Genomic DNA, 15,502 nt, shown 5'->3' with positions numbered 1-15,502 from the left:
TCTGTATATTGGTATGTGTTGAATTATGGATTTACCGAGTAAAATGAATCTTATACTATATAATTTCGTTTATAGTTTAAATTAAATCCTTTTAATAAATCTTGTATCTAAAAATTTGCGTGTCTGTATATTTGTATGCTTTAAAGTACGGTTCTATTGAGTACACTAAATCTTGTTTCATAATTTATGGTTTAATATTTTTACTAATACGTTAACTTATATATATATATGTAATATACTAATAAAATATAATATGATATATAATATAATATAATATAAATATAATATAATATATATACTAATCTCTCTGTATTAACTCTATTAAATAAACAGATCAAACAGTTTCATGTTTGGATCCATTTACAATTTTTTTCTACTAACAGACATATACATACATCTATACATATACGTTTCAATGACGATACATCACAAGAACGTTTCTAATTACAGAGGATTACATCGATACGAATCAGTGAAATTTATGAAATTTCGAAATCGTTCAAACGGAAGATCTAACTGATCGATCGACTCAACTTTGTGAGGATATTAGCGATAAATCAGGTTAAACGAAAATTACACTAACAAACTCAATCGAATATTCACGAATCTTGGCTACGAGTTTTCCGCAAATCGAACGTTCGATAGGCACCCGTTTCTCTGGATGTAGGCTGAATGATACGAGAGTATCAAGTCGAATACATGGGTTTCAGAAAATCGGATGATTTGTATCAGAGTATTATACTAGTTTCGAGTTTCAGTATCGTTAAAGAAATTAGGCCGAGATGATATCATTGACCGTCAACGCGTTAACTCGGAAATAAAATTGTTGAGGTAAAACTTTGCTCTAGGGATGGGGACTTAGAGAGTGGGAGGGAAAAAGGGAGGAAGGCCTCTTCTCATTTGTTCGAACTTTTAACTACAAAACTTTCCTTTTAATTATTTTACCTGTTCTGAAGAATACGTAGTTAGACCTAATTTAAATGGCACTATACGTACTACGTAGGTACGACGTAATATCTACTTACTTTCAGAAATACTATTTCTACGTTTGCTATCTCTCGATTGTTCAAATTTATTGCTTCTATTTTCCAAGTTTTCAAACAGAAAAAAGAGAAATTAAGAATAACGTCGAAGTCAATTAGTTTTGATTAATCGTAACTACAACAATTACTGCATGACCGTTTAAAAGTATGAACGAAGTTATCTCAAAGTTGTCGAGTTAATTGTTTAAAATCTGTAAGCGATGAAACAACGAAGAAAGGTACATTTTTCTTCTTCTTTTTCAATCTGTTCAAAGTCAGAACTATTAAAATAGAGTCCTTACTATAATAGATACGAAATGAATATTCATTGAGCCCGAAAGCGTTGATAAAGAGAAGAAAAATCACGAGTTTCAGGTAGTCGTATATCTTTCTAACGAAATCTCGATTGAATTTTCTTCTATTTTTATATTATTCGTTTGTCGAAGAAAATTCTTTTATAGAAAATGGGAAATTGGTAACTTGAATAGTTTGAAAACAGCTTGACTTGGCCTGTTTTATAGGATTGCTAACACTTCTGGTAATACATTCTACGCTTTTCGTTGGTCGCATGGTAAAAGCTCTGTTTCTACAAACGCTACGGAGTAATCGAGAAATATATATTCAAAGTTATTCCAACTGTTTTCTTAGCCAGAGCCCCACCGAGTTGCAGCTGCGCAAGAGTTACGATATCGATGTCCTGGTGGTTACGCTTACTCTATTGCAGCTTTGGCCTCGTATGCGAGAATTTCGAGGTACCTTATCCGCTCCAGGGTAAGGGTTAACGAAGCTCTGACTTAGACTCTACATATATACGACCCTATTGCAGTGACTGTGTGTTTGGTTACGGTGTATTGCCGAGTGTACATACTCTTCCTCTTCTAATTCCTCTTTTACGTGTGTCGCACGAACCGAAAAGTCTTAACAATAATAAAGAAAGATAGATAAATAGATGGATAGATGGATGGGTAGATAGAAAAAGAAAGAGAGAAAGACGAGTATCAACATATTTTGGTAAAACTGCTCTAAAACAGCATTTTTAAAACACTGTTGTCCACAAGTGTGTTCGTCGTTAAACAATCATATAATCTAGTTCTAATTCGTGCTAATTAAATATCGATTGGAAGTCGAAATGAAATTCCAGTTCCTTCCTCGATCGATGTTTCGTACGTCGATCGAGTCGACGAAAATATAACTTCAAGATGAAATAAGATTCCTTTAAATGAAACTCTTTGAAATAATTCCTAGTTTATAATAAAACGTCGCTAAGATAGTTCCTGTATAATCCTCCTCTGTTTGAAAAAATGCACGAGAATTCCTATTTCCGAAGTAAGACCAGCCTGATCGTCTCGTCGTACGAATATCGACGAACGATTGAACGACGGCCTCTTAGTCGAACGCAGCCCATTTCATCCTGAAAGAACAATTAAACGTAGATTTTTGCGTCAACATGCAGGTGGGTGCGTTCGTTCCAATCCACTTGCTGCATGCAATTTGGTGCTCGAGCTAAAGGCAAATCGTCTGACGCTCAATCGTTCATTACACGAGGCAGATAGGGTGAGAGAAAAAGAGATAGAAGATAGTGATGACTCGATGAAAGAATGAACTAGGAAAGAAAGAGAGAGAGAGAGAGAGAGAGAGAGAGAGAGAGAAAGAAAAAGAGATTTCAATGGGGATCAATTACTGTTATTTCCTTTATGAGGTACGAGTCGTCTCAAGGAAGTCGTTACTTGCAAATGTAGCAATAATTTTCTTCGTTATAGCATTGAAGGGATGAGAGAAAAAGAGAAGTAGGAAAGAAGAAGATGCTAATAATGAAGAGGAAAGTATAAGGGTCAAGAATTCAAGGAAACTTGTTGATTATTAAAGTGAACGTTTTGCAAACAACAAGTTGTGCATCAAATCACTCGATCGTATATACACAAAATGTCTATTTTTAGATTTTATATTTAACGACGATGAAAAGAAAGATATAAGAAATGATAGATGGCGATATGTAACGGTGATTATGTATGAGTGAGGAGCAAAGATCATTTGCGTGCATGTGCAGTTATCAGTGGTGTAGGTAAACCTATATATTCAGGCTTGCTTTTATATATAATATATTATATATAGAACTGTGAGCATGATAGTTACGCGTGAAACTAAATATATAGAAAATATATACATACATATATATACGTATATATGTATATATACAAAGTTATTTACAAACTCGTCAATGCCCTCCTAACTAATCACAGGTGTATATACGAGGAAGACAAAAAATTCGGCGAATTAAATTTCTTATTATTTTATATTAAATATATATTACTACGAGACCAGGAGAGAGCATTCGTACACATCCCTCCAATATCAACAATTTTTTTATTCAAAAACATATTTTAGGATTTTTTTAGCTTTGACGGATTTTATTTTAAAAAGTGACATAAATTGTTACAAATTGACGATGGGGATACGAATACTCCTGTAACTCATTGAAAAATGTTTTACGCGAATTTTCGCCGATTTTTTTTCTGTTCGTGCCGGATGTCTTGGATCGAGAAAGAGAGAGAGAGAGAAAGAGAGAGAGATAGAGAGAGATAGAGACAGAGAGAGACAGAGAGAAAGATAGAGATATACAGGCAGAGAAAGAGTGAGACAGAAGGAGAGGCTGTAAGGAAAATAGAAATAGACGGTACTCGAGTTGTAGGGGCACGTGTAGAGCTCAAAGAGAAAAGTTGGTGCAGTGGTGATCGTTCCTTCGCTAAGAAGCTAGGTTTCGCGTGAGATTTAGCCAATTATATATATAAATATATATAGAGAGACAGAGGTGCGTGTCAGGTGAACGATAGACGGCCGAGCCAATAAGCGAGTCAGAGCCACTGCTCTTTTATTTATTTATTAATATTTATTTTTTTTTAATTTTCTTAATACGTTTCTTTTCAAATCTTCTCTTTATTTCAATATTTTTTCATCTTTTGTTTAATTTCTTATTTGCATTTTTTTTTTTCTATCAACGTTTTTCCGTGCTCTTCTATCTTAAATTATATTTTCTGAATTATTTGATACGTATATTTTTTTGTAATTTCAATATATTTTTTGATTGAACTCATTTCATTCGAAAGCTTTTGGTGGATTCTGAGGCTTACCAGGTGGGACTCTGAGCTGGTGAAGGTGACCACAGCGCCGTGAAGTCGCCTCGATTTAACCAAAGTCGCCGCAGCCTTCTTAAACCCAGTCCAATAGCGTGTGCGTGCGTGCGTGTCAGCCCCAAATTCACGTCACCACGAATGGGCGCACGTGCGAGAAGAGAGTTCGGGGGAGGAGAAAGAGAGATAGAAAGAGATGATAGCAGCAACAATCGGATTATTGGATCATTTTTACAAATGATCGTATTTTCGTTTAAACCGTCTTTGTAAGGAATAAGTGGAGGGGGGCTCGTGAGGGTAGGGGTCGTGATAAGGTGGTGAGGGGTTGCAAAAAAGGGGCTGCTCTCTTTTCGAAGGCTCTCTCGCGAATGGTTTTTTATTTTTTTTTATTTTTTTCAACTATCAGGGCAGAAAGATGGAATTATAATAAATTAGGTCACCGTTGCTATTAGAAACGAAATTAAAATAAAAAGAAAAAAAATTTTTTCTTTCTCGACGAAATAGATCAAACCTGAGAATAATCGTGTCCTATAGGGGATTATTTATGGTGTATACTTAATGAGTAACATATTTCTACAATTACAATAATCCTGTAAAACAAATTTCATTAGCTCGAACGAATTAGGAAAAGGAAGTTATGTACAGATGAATGATGATTTTTATTTTGAGTTAATGCTATTGCTTTTTTCGAAAATATGTAAAGTAGGAATTTTCAATGATTACGGAGCCATCTTTGTTATATTGCGATTCATGTGAACGATTTCGAATGTATATGTATAATAAATGAGAACCATGTGTTTTCACTATGTTATATGTGTGTGTATGTGTATGCTGGTGTTGGTTTCGAAATGAAGACGTCGTAGTCGACGATCGAATCGAGTCGTAAAGTTCAACGTCGTAACTGCTACTATTAAAACACCTTCAATGTCGTCTAGGTCAACCAAGTGACTGACCATACTATCTCGTAAAAATTCTGATCTTGAGACAAAATTTTATCCTCTCTTGTAAATTTATATTTTAATCAATTATTTGAATTATTCACTTTATTAACAACAAAATATTATTACAAATATTCGATTTGGTAATAATTTATTTTATTCCTTTATATTAAATGCCATAACTCGTTTTTTTCCTTATTTAAAAATGTTTGCAAGGAAGACGATAAACGTTAGTCATTTATAGTCCACACGGGCATGATCGATAAAATCAAACGCGAGCGTGAAAATAGTGCCGACACAACGCGTTAAAAAGAAATTAATGTCTTTGGTGAAATTGCTTTGCAATATGTGAGTTCCTCTCTCTCTTTCGTTCCGTCTAGAGGGACAAGCTTTTAAGAGAGAGAGAGAGAGAGAGAGGGAAAATATTACCGCGATTCCCTTGTCTCGCATTTATCGCGGAGAAATTTTCTACCACGTTGTGGAAAATTTACGCCCCGGCTTTATAATCTTGGCCTTTTCTGTAAAATCAGTTGGAAAGTTCGGGGGCTAGTCTTTCTGAGGTTACAGATTAAAATCAATAAACTATGATAAAAAGAGGAACGAGGAGATTAAAAAAAGAGAAACTAATGAGTTTGATGGGCAGAAAAATAAAGAAAGAGGGAGATGGAGAGAGATGAAGAGAGAAAGAAAATGGCATTAAATAACAAAATATCAGAAAAATCTTTTACTCATTGTTTTACACGTTACGAATAAATTTCAAATAAACGGAACGAGTATCGACATAATATTTCATTTTTTTTCTGTTTACGTACGAAGAATGTTTTGACCCGATCGTTTCGATTTTCGACTTTCTTTAGATTATCGAGCTCGAAATAAAATTAAAAATATTATGTGTCGATGTATGTGCGTAAATATCTTCGAATTGCTTATTCTTTTCTACTATTCAATTTATCCCTCGCAAGACGTTTATTCGCTCGAGATTGAAGGAAGCGATCGAGTTTTGTGATAATTAGAAAGAGAGAGAGAGAGGGAGGTAGAGAAAAAGCACGTCATCACTCGAGTATATCTTAGAAGAGGTTTTAGTTGCTGGTAACTTTCAACGATATGCCTTGTAATATTGTGTCCTGAGACACGATACGAGTCCACATATTTAATAGAAGAGGAGGCTTGTTCGTTGATGTGTAGCACACGGCAGTGGTGCAACCCTTATTGCGAAACTTGTCTCATCAAGGGATTTTGCTTCTCAAACGATGTCGCGAATCGATATCAAAGAGGGTTACGATAGAACTGGAGTGAGATGAAGGTCGGAGGAGGTAGAAGAAAAGGCGAAGGGGGAGAAGGGGAAGAGGGTCTGGGGTGAATTGGAAGGAAATAAAAATTCAAGGGGAAGTAAAACGAGACTCGATCGAAAATTGAAACGAGATCCTTCAAACTTTATGTTAATTTCCTAACGTCACGTTTGTAGACGAGAATGTATTTGCAATCAACCCCTTCGCCCTTCATTCCGCCAACTAATTCTTCATTCATCCCTGTTTTTTTATTTCAACTCCAGATTGATGAATATCCATTTCTAATGAAAATAATTATGAATATTATTGATCCCGATGGAATGAATTTCTTCATTTTCATATTGAATATCATGCGAATGTATTATTCGATATCTAATGGTGGACTTTTTATTCATTTAGATTATTTAAAAATAATGTAAGTATTTTAGCTCGACGTAAAATGAAATTGTGAATTGTTTTCCCATTCCTTTTCATTGAAAAAGAGTAAACCAAAAAAAAAATAATAATAAAAAATCGAACGTAGAATAATTGAATCTAGTATAGGCTCAAATAACAAAGCGATAGATGCGTCTCAATCCATGTATTTACGTATATATTTATTTATGCATATACGTGTACATATGTGTGTTAAGTATATAGGTATGTGTAACGTTGTATGTAAGGTAGGAATGCATGCATGCGAGTATGCGAATATACATACTATGCATGCATATATGCATATATATGTATGTAGACGTACTAATACATACGTAACAGTAGAACCGTACAGTTTTCGCCCTACGGACTCGTTCGTTACGTAACAGCTGCACGCTAATAATGAATATGAAATACGCGTTTCCCCGAGTCCGTACTTCCGGTTTTTGAATTACATCCTATTATTGCGTTAGTCTTGAAAAATAGTTGCGGTTGTTGTTAACGAATATACCGCTCATGAATATCATTTTTACTTTATAAACTGAAAGGAAAATAAACACCATTTTTTACTCGATAAACAAAAGGGATATGAAATATTATAAAGTAAAAAAAATAAAAAAAAAAATAAACAAAGAGAAGGAGTTGAAGAAAAGAATGAAATATTAATTGGAATTTTCTTTCTTTGGAATAAGTGAATAGTTACGTTCGGTAAAAGAGCGTTGGCATGAAAAATGATCTTTGCGAAGAGAAGTGTTATCGTCCTGACGCCTACGCTTTAAAATCATGACCCTTGGAATTTCTTCGTACACGATACTTCTACATGTCGATCCACCTTTTAATTAACGCTTTACCTCCTTGAATTCACGCTGGTGCTCCTTTAATTAACCGGCCTACCTTTCTCCCGTCTTTCCTACGAGTTAATTGCCCGAATTAACAACGGGAATTTAATTGACCAGTCTTTAACCCTTCTCTTTTCTCTTTTTCCCTTTTTCTCTCTCTCCTTATCGACTCACTTCATTTTCCAGTCGACAAAATATACTCCAGACGACTACTCGAATGTCTATTCTTTTTCTATTTTTCCTTTTCTTCTAATATTTCTTCTTCTTTTCTATTTTTACTTAATATTTTTTTCTTGCTACCTATGCTGTTTAATATTTTGTACTCTTTAAATTTACGCCAACAAACGTATGATTAATATCAATCATAAATATTCATCAGGCAAATGTAAAAGAGTTAAAAACTTTGTGAATTTCGATTCAGATTAGAAAATTCGTAATTGGTCATTATTCTTTTCCATATATTTTTCTCTCTTTCTATTTTTTTCTTTATATAATCTATTTTCTACTCTCTACTTTCATACATGCATGTACGGGAATAGTTTCTCATTCGAGTTTACTCTCCTGAACGTCGAGTATTTATACGATTATATGCGTCGACTTCTGACTCCGATTCGAATAATCCAGAAACAAGAAACGTTTCTCTAAATCATTCGAGCGAATCCTTTGTGAAGGATCTAGTGAGATGCGCGTTCACGGATTCCCGTCTTGTGCGTCTTTGACTAATTGGATTAACGGATATTCCGATGTTTTCCTTATTAATCCTCCATTGTCGAGGTGCCATTGTTCATAGAAAGAGAAAGAGATAGGAAGATATGATTCTAATCTGAGATTCTTGACAATTGTATGCAAGTATTATGCATCACAAACATACTCTACTTGCATATTTTCACATAAATGCTTTTTTCACTCATTTATATTACTATAACATTATTTTAATCAACAATTTTATTTTAAATACAACATTTATTTGTATTCTTTCGTATTTGAACTAGCATTCGCCGTGAATTACGTTGTATATTCTGTATTAATTCAAATATTAAATGATATTAAATACATAAAGTAGGTGTTTTCATTTATACAAAGAAGTTTACCAAAGAGACTGTACAAATTTGTAAGACTTGAGGGATTCGTGAATTAAATGTCGGTGTGTTAATATGTGTGTGAACATAAATTTGTATATACTTATACTGTGTTATATATTATGTTAACAATGTTCAACTCGTAGATAATTTTCTATTATATATTCGTGTGGTATATTCGCGTAAGTATTTTTTTTTAAATTTGTTTTTTTAATAATATAACGATAATCCACAATTTTATTTTAAATTGAAAACATTAATCGCATAACAAAGAATAACACAACGAAATAAATCTTAAAAAAAAATAAATAAATTAGTAAATTAAATAAAAAATAATTATATGAAACTATAAATGCACCGAGTATGTTTATAATATACTTACTTACAATTTCATTTAATATTGTATTATTATAATAATATATATAATTATAATTTATAAAACGTATATTAATATTACGCGTTAATATTTTGGTTTCTTCTTTTCGAAAGACGTTATCGTTGTTATACGACGACTAAAAGAAGTCGAGCCTTAACAAAAATTATCGAATAAAATTTGACAATAGGAAACTTTAAAATTGGATACGAAAAAAGGGAATGTAAGTAAATACTTAGACTGTGTCATTTGGTATTCGGACAATTTTCAATTTTCAACTAGTACCTACATCATTTGAAAGAAAAGATATTTCCTCTCGTTTCTCATTTGTAAACGCAGTGCTCCAGGCATGTATTACGCTTTTCCAATTAAATCACAGCTGACCGTCTCGTACGTTAGCGAAAAGGCACGCTCGTTGAAATTATATTCCCCAGAGAAAGAAAACACAGAGACAGATACAGATAGAAATAGAGATAGAGAGAGAGAGAGAGAGAGAGAGAGAGAGAGAGAGAGAGAGTCCCGTAATCGAGCAAAACTAATTACCACTCGACTCCAAACCGTTTAACGTCGCATCCAATATTATTATGTTTAACGAGGCAGTTTGACAGTTTGAGAAATGCATATTACTGTTGGAGGATGTTCTCTAGCGTTCTTTCAAAAGATTATTACCGGTGTGGTTCGTTTGTGATTTGAAAATGCGACCGTCCATGAAGATGAACTAGATACGAACGAGAAAAGACTTTTAATTATTTCACCAACGAACCTAAGGTTAGCCCACTTTTTTTATTTCAAACTATTATTCTCTTCTTCCTTTCTCTTCTTCCTCTTCCATTTTTATAAATTAAACTTACTTCGATAAGAAGGTTTTTATCGGTAATTAGAGACTTTATCGAGAATACCTCTACTCGAACGTGATTGTTTTTTTAATGAATGCACCACCAATACATTTATTATATTTTTTTGTTTGTTCCGTTTATAAATAGGGAGAAAGAGATAATAAGAAAAAGATTGATGTGGAAAGGGGAGTTTGAGCATAACGCGTTTTAATTATTGGTAGCTGCTTGCCACGGTGAAAAAGAGAAAATTGAGAAGAAACAAAGAAAAGCGCTCTCTATCTTTGCGGTGGAGGACCGTGGAAAAGTGGAGGAACGGGGCTAAAATGAACAAAATAAAATAAAAATAAAAAGGAAGAAGGAGGAGAGAAACGCTTTTTAGAGATGGATGGAGTCTAGAAATTTGTAGGATGCTTGCCGATACGCCGTTCGATACCTTCTTCTCTAAGCTCATCAATTTACGTTAATAGTCTTCTCTTATAACCCTCCCACCCCTCATTCCACTATCTTTCTTTCTCAAATGTAATCGAAGCTCTGCACTAGATACGAACGAATAACAAAGCGATAATTACGATTTCTTTTACTACGAAAATACTAGTTTTTATTTTTTTTCGCCTATTTTTCACGAGTGTGTGAGAGAGGGAAAGGGGGCTGAGTGAATTTGCGTTCGAATAAAAATATCGACAGAGTGATTGGAAAAGAAAAGAGGTGGAGAGGATAGGAAAGGAATTTGAAAATGAGAGAGAAAAGAAAGGTAGAAAAATGAATCGAAACGATCATGATTGTGCGTACACGTTCCGTTTAATAACAAAAAAATTCACTTTCTTCTTTGACGAAATTATGTTATATTTTATGCAATACTTATTCCGAGGTTATGAAAACAGTTTTAAAAAGGAAAATTATGCAACAGCTCATCTCTCTCTCTCTCTCTCTCTTTTTCCCCACATCTTTTTATGAACGTTTCTTTTCCTATCTCGTCTTCCACTACGTTGACGGAGAGAAAGAAAGGGTGGTGGTGGGTGGGTGGGGTTTGGGTAGGGGGCCTTAGGAGAAAGAGGACTTTTCGAAAATGTTCTGTGATAGACGGCGAGTCAACTCGAGAGAATAAGAGTGACAGAGAAAGAGAGATAGGTAGATGGATAGATATAAAGAGAGAGAGAGAGAGAGAGAGAGAGATAGAGGGAGAGAGAAAGGGTAGTAGGAAGGGGAGCGAGCTTTAACATCCTCGTCACGTAGCTGCGAAACGTCGCGCCTCGTTTCGTTTGTGAATTACGTTCGCTTCCCTTCCGCCATTTATATCGATTTTTCTCCTTTCTCTTTTCATTTTCCACCATTGTTATTCTCTTTTCCCTGTTTTCCATTGCTGTTTCCTTTTTTCTTCTCTTTTTTCCTCTCTCTCTCTCTCTCTCTCTCTCTCTTCTCCTATTTTCTTTTTCTCTTCATTGTATTTTTATTCCACTTTATCATCCTACTTTTCCTTTCTATTTATTGTATGTACGATATTATTTTTTTCTTTTTCATATTATTTTACTTTTGTGGGTTGCGCGAATGAATTTTATACGCGATAAAAGTTACTTTCTGAGATATCGACTTCCGACAGTTTTTGTTCACCGATCGTATTTACATACCTACTCGTTTCTTTTTTTCCTTTTTCTTCCTTTCGCTGTTTTCATGGAAACGAAATTGTTTAAGGAATTTTTCTAGAATTATACTTTTTTCAAATCATAGGTTTATAAATAAAATAGAGATATTAATACAAAAATAAAATATAAAATTAACAAGAAAATTGTTACAGTTTAAGTTCTTTTTCGTACCTAAAATCGTAAATTTTGGTATTTTCTTTTTATTGGATACTTAAAATGTGTTCTTTTTTATAATGTTCTATTTTTTTTCTTATTCTCTCTTTCTCGTTCTTTTTTCCTTTTCGTTAATTTCATGGTTTACATTACATGGAGTAGATTTTTTTGTCCTCTTTAACATTACTCCAGTTTCTCGAAGAGTTCAACTATTAATGAGCTTCTTTCGACTTTTTTTATCCTCTTAATCCTCTTTCAAATCTCACTCGCGTACCAAAAGAAGGACTCTCTTGCTCTTTCTTTCTTTCTTTATTTGTGGTAACTTTACGAAAGTCCAGTGGGCAACGAAGTTAAACGTGCAAGGCGCATTGCGAGTAGTTATTTCGATCCTTACGAGTTCTTATCAGATAAGTATATCAGAGTAACGTGTAAAAAGAATTTATTCAAGTAAAAAAAACGAATAAAAGAATCTCAAATTTTGAGTGATACAAGTTTGAAATATATATAAATGTATGCTAAACATAGTTAATTTGTAGACAAAATTTAAAGAATAAATAGAAAAAAATATTATATATATACCATAAAATGTTTCAATATCACATTTACCTATGTGTATATTCATATAAATCATTTATATTCTGTCACGTAAATTTTCCAATTCGATCCATATATCTTTTTTTACAATACCATTATCTCTTTTTTATCTGATCGTTATAAATAATTTCTTTCCAACTTTAATAAAACTAAAATCCTCTCTCTCTCTCTCTCTCTCTCTTTTTCTTTCTATATGTGTTGACTATGAACAAGAGGTCTCGATAGAAAATAACTCCAACGAGAGTAGTATGCTTTTCTTATTTTCTTTCAAAGATATTCTCTCGTTCCGCCGATGTATTCGCAATCCGGATCGGATCGGATCGGTTAGATCCTTTTCGACGTGAAACGAAAAAAGAGGGAAGAAAGAAGGAAGGAACAGATGCCATGCGTATCATCCGCTTAGAGAAAAAGAAAGAAAGAAAAAACGAGAGAGAGAGAGAGAGAGAGAGAGAGAGTGAGAGAAGTAGAAAGTAGACGACCTCGAGTGTTCACATTGCAACAGATTTATTTCAATCTCTCGTACGAGAAGGAATAATTTACTAACATCCCGTATTTCACCATACTACTGGGGAATATTCTTTTCTTTTTCTTCTTAAATCTTAAACATGCTTAAAGGAATGTTCACCTGACGATAAATTTGTTAATCTTGAAAATCCTTGATGACAAAAAAAGAAAATAGAAGACCGAAAATGGAGAAAAAATAAAAAGAGTAAAGAGTAAGTGATCATAAAAAGCAATGTTCAACGATAAAACATTGAAAAACTTTTTCTCGTTTAAAAAAAAGAAAAAGAGTACCAAATATTTTCCTTATGTTAGATACCAGAACTAAAGAAAGAAAAATAAGAAGAAAAAAGATCTTGATGACATTCTTCTTACAAGATGACGGTTGGAAAATCTGCTCATAAAAAAGACGTGAGATTAGGTGAGATGAGTTGAGGTAAGGTGGAATATGCGAGTACACGAAGAACGTTGTCATTTCGTTGGCTTGCTTGGGGAGAAGGAACGCCAAGAGTGGAGCAAAGAGAGGAAAGACATCATCGGTTAACGTACCAAAGTCGTATACGAGCTGTGTCGATGGGGACCATAATCCAAGAACGGTCACGCTCGTAAACGGCAGCTTACATGCGAGGAGACTACGAATGTGCTTCCAAGAGTGGAATACAGACAAAGATAGTTACAGACAAGATAAACAGAGAGGATAAACAAGGATAAAAAAAGAGAAAGAAAGAAAATGGTAGAGAGACATAGAGATATATGTAAATAAAGAGAGAGAGAGAGAGAGAGAGAGAGAGAGAGAGAGAGAGAGAGAGAGAGAGTGAAAGAATGATTGAAACAGAGAAAGATAGGAGAATAGAAAGAGAGAAGGAATAAGAGAGAGAGTAACGTATTTTTCGTACTTGTAAACTCAAAGCCCTCAACTTTGAGCTTTAAGTGAGTTATAAAAGTCTCGGTGATGACGCGTACTTACACAAAAAAAGAGAGAGAGAGGGGATTATATAAAATTGAACAGTTTGACTTTAGCACTATATTAGATATATTCAATCTTTTTTTATCTCGCTAGTTTTGATTTTATCATCGAATATCAAAAAACAGTATCACCCTATTGCTAGAATAATATTGATAATAAAATAATATCGATCACATGATCGAACGTTAGACACATATATTTATACGAAATGGTATATGATCGTATAAAATGTTTCATAAGATTGATCGTACTTTTTTATTTTTTAATGGGGGCTTTTTTATAATATTTTACATTCTTGTAAATGCATTTTCAGAGAGTATTAGTTTGATATTATTATTTATTAGGTTTCATTGATATTGAAAGAGTATCGTTGTCAAGCCATAGATATGAGTCCTATAGAATGTCAATTCTATTCGACTTGATTCGATCGATCGATCGACCGTAAGTTTGCGATATATATCTCGTATATTATATATTTATATATATATATATATAATATATGGATACAAATGTATGTATTCATGTTTATGTGAGAGAGTGACAAGAGATGATGAATGAGATGATGTCAGTGAAAATCATTTATCGTTAAATTTATACAGGATGTTTCAAAAAATATCAGCATAACTTCCAGAATGCTTTCTCTACGCTTAAAATATGAAAAGAAAATTCACAAAATCTCACACTCGATATAACCTTGATTAACGAATCATATCCATTATTTATTACACGCATAATTTTGCATAATTTTCATAGAAACTGTTCAGATTTGTCACCCTCGGATTATCGTAGATCTTTTCCCTTTTCCAAAAATACTGGGTGTCGTTTGAATTTACCGATAACGTGGGGTAATAAGCTAGTTGAATCAAACAGTCGAAATTATTGAAAGACAAAAATGACTATACTTCGAAAACGGGGTCATATCAGCGAGCGCGTATCATTTCATAAATTTATTTTTTTTATTTTAGCGTAGCAAAGCCACCCTTTTTGAAGTTATGTTCATATATTTTGTAACATCTTGTGTAATTTTCTAACAAGATAGGAAATCTACAACAGGTGTAATTGACAAATCGATGATTAACACGAAATACATTTAGATAAATAGATGATAGAAAAAAGTGCCGTTACACATATGAATATAACCTGATACGCGAAAATTTTGTTGAATGAGGATGAATTAGATTTATGTTAAATATTATATTAACTTCGAGTATGCGTCTCTATCATTATTATTATTAATTATTATTATATATATACTTTTTTTTAGGTTATTTATTCGTATATCTTGTATATTTGCATAAATAAAAATAGAAATATAATATACTCACGAGATGAGAATCTCTGGTAGTGAAGGTGATCGGATCCGAGGCTCTTGGCTCGCGACAGTGAAAATCCATTTTGCCCCAAGCTGCGGCACCCGCTGCACCACTTCTAGCAGCTTCTATTAACTCCATTTTTATGCCTTCCGCGCTGAATTCCACCTTTAAGACGGAAATTATTTTTTATTCTTTTATATTTTTTCAGTTTTTTTTTTTTACGAAATCATTATTCACTTATAAAAAAATGACAAAAATTACAAACAACAGTGATTTAATTTCCACGTTGGAAATAAATAGTTTATACTAAATTAGACAAAGATCCTTGAAGGAGTTTTAATAAATCTGACCAATTAATGATCCATCAAGAGTTACAAGAAAGGAAGTCGTTTGTTAGCTAAGAAAAAAGGGAGAAT

General features: G+C 33.4%; 1 protein-coding gene across 7 annotated transcripts in view; it reads right to left on the bottom strand.

Moving 5' to 3' along the window:
* Positions 1-15,502, bottom strand: part of LOC106787181 (neurexin-3-like) — a 132,215-nt gene that overhangs the window by 77,288 nt on the left and 39,425 nt on the right. For 4 of the 7 annotated variants that reach the window (XM_014749318.1, XM_014749320.1, XM_014749321.1 and 1 more), the window contains 2 exons: positions 15,099-15,251; positions 4,151-4,228 (listed from right to left, as the gene is read on the bottom strand). In XM_014749318.1, the coding sequence (XP_014604804.1) occupies positions 4,151-4,228; positions 15,099-15,251 (231 nt within the window). The remainder of the gene's footprint in view (positions 1-4,150; positions 4,229-15,098; positions 15,252-15,502) is intronic. The other 3 variants (XM_014749323.1, XM_014749324.1, XM_014749319.1) reach the window with 2 other exon arrangements.

This window comes from Polistes canadensis, unplaced genomic scaffold (assembly GCF_001313835.1).
Source record: "Polistes canadensis isolate GaletaPanama2010 unplaced genomic scaffold, ASM131383v1 scaffold_95, whole genome shotgun sequence".
Classification (NCBI taxonomy): domain Eukaryota; kingdom Metazoa; phylum Arthropoda; class Insecta; order Hymenoptera; family Vespidae; genus Polistes; species Polistes canadensis.
The sequence above is the reverse complement of the archived record's forward strand: the minus strand, read 5'-3'. Positions and strand labels throughout refer to the sequence as shown.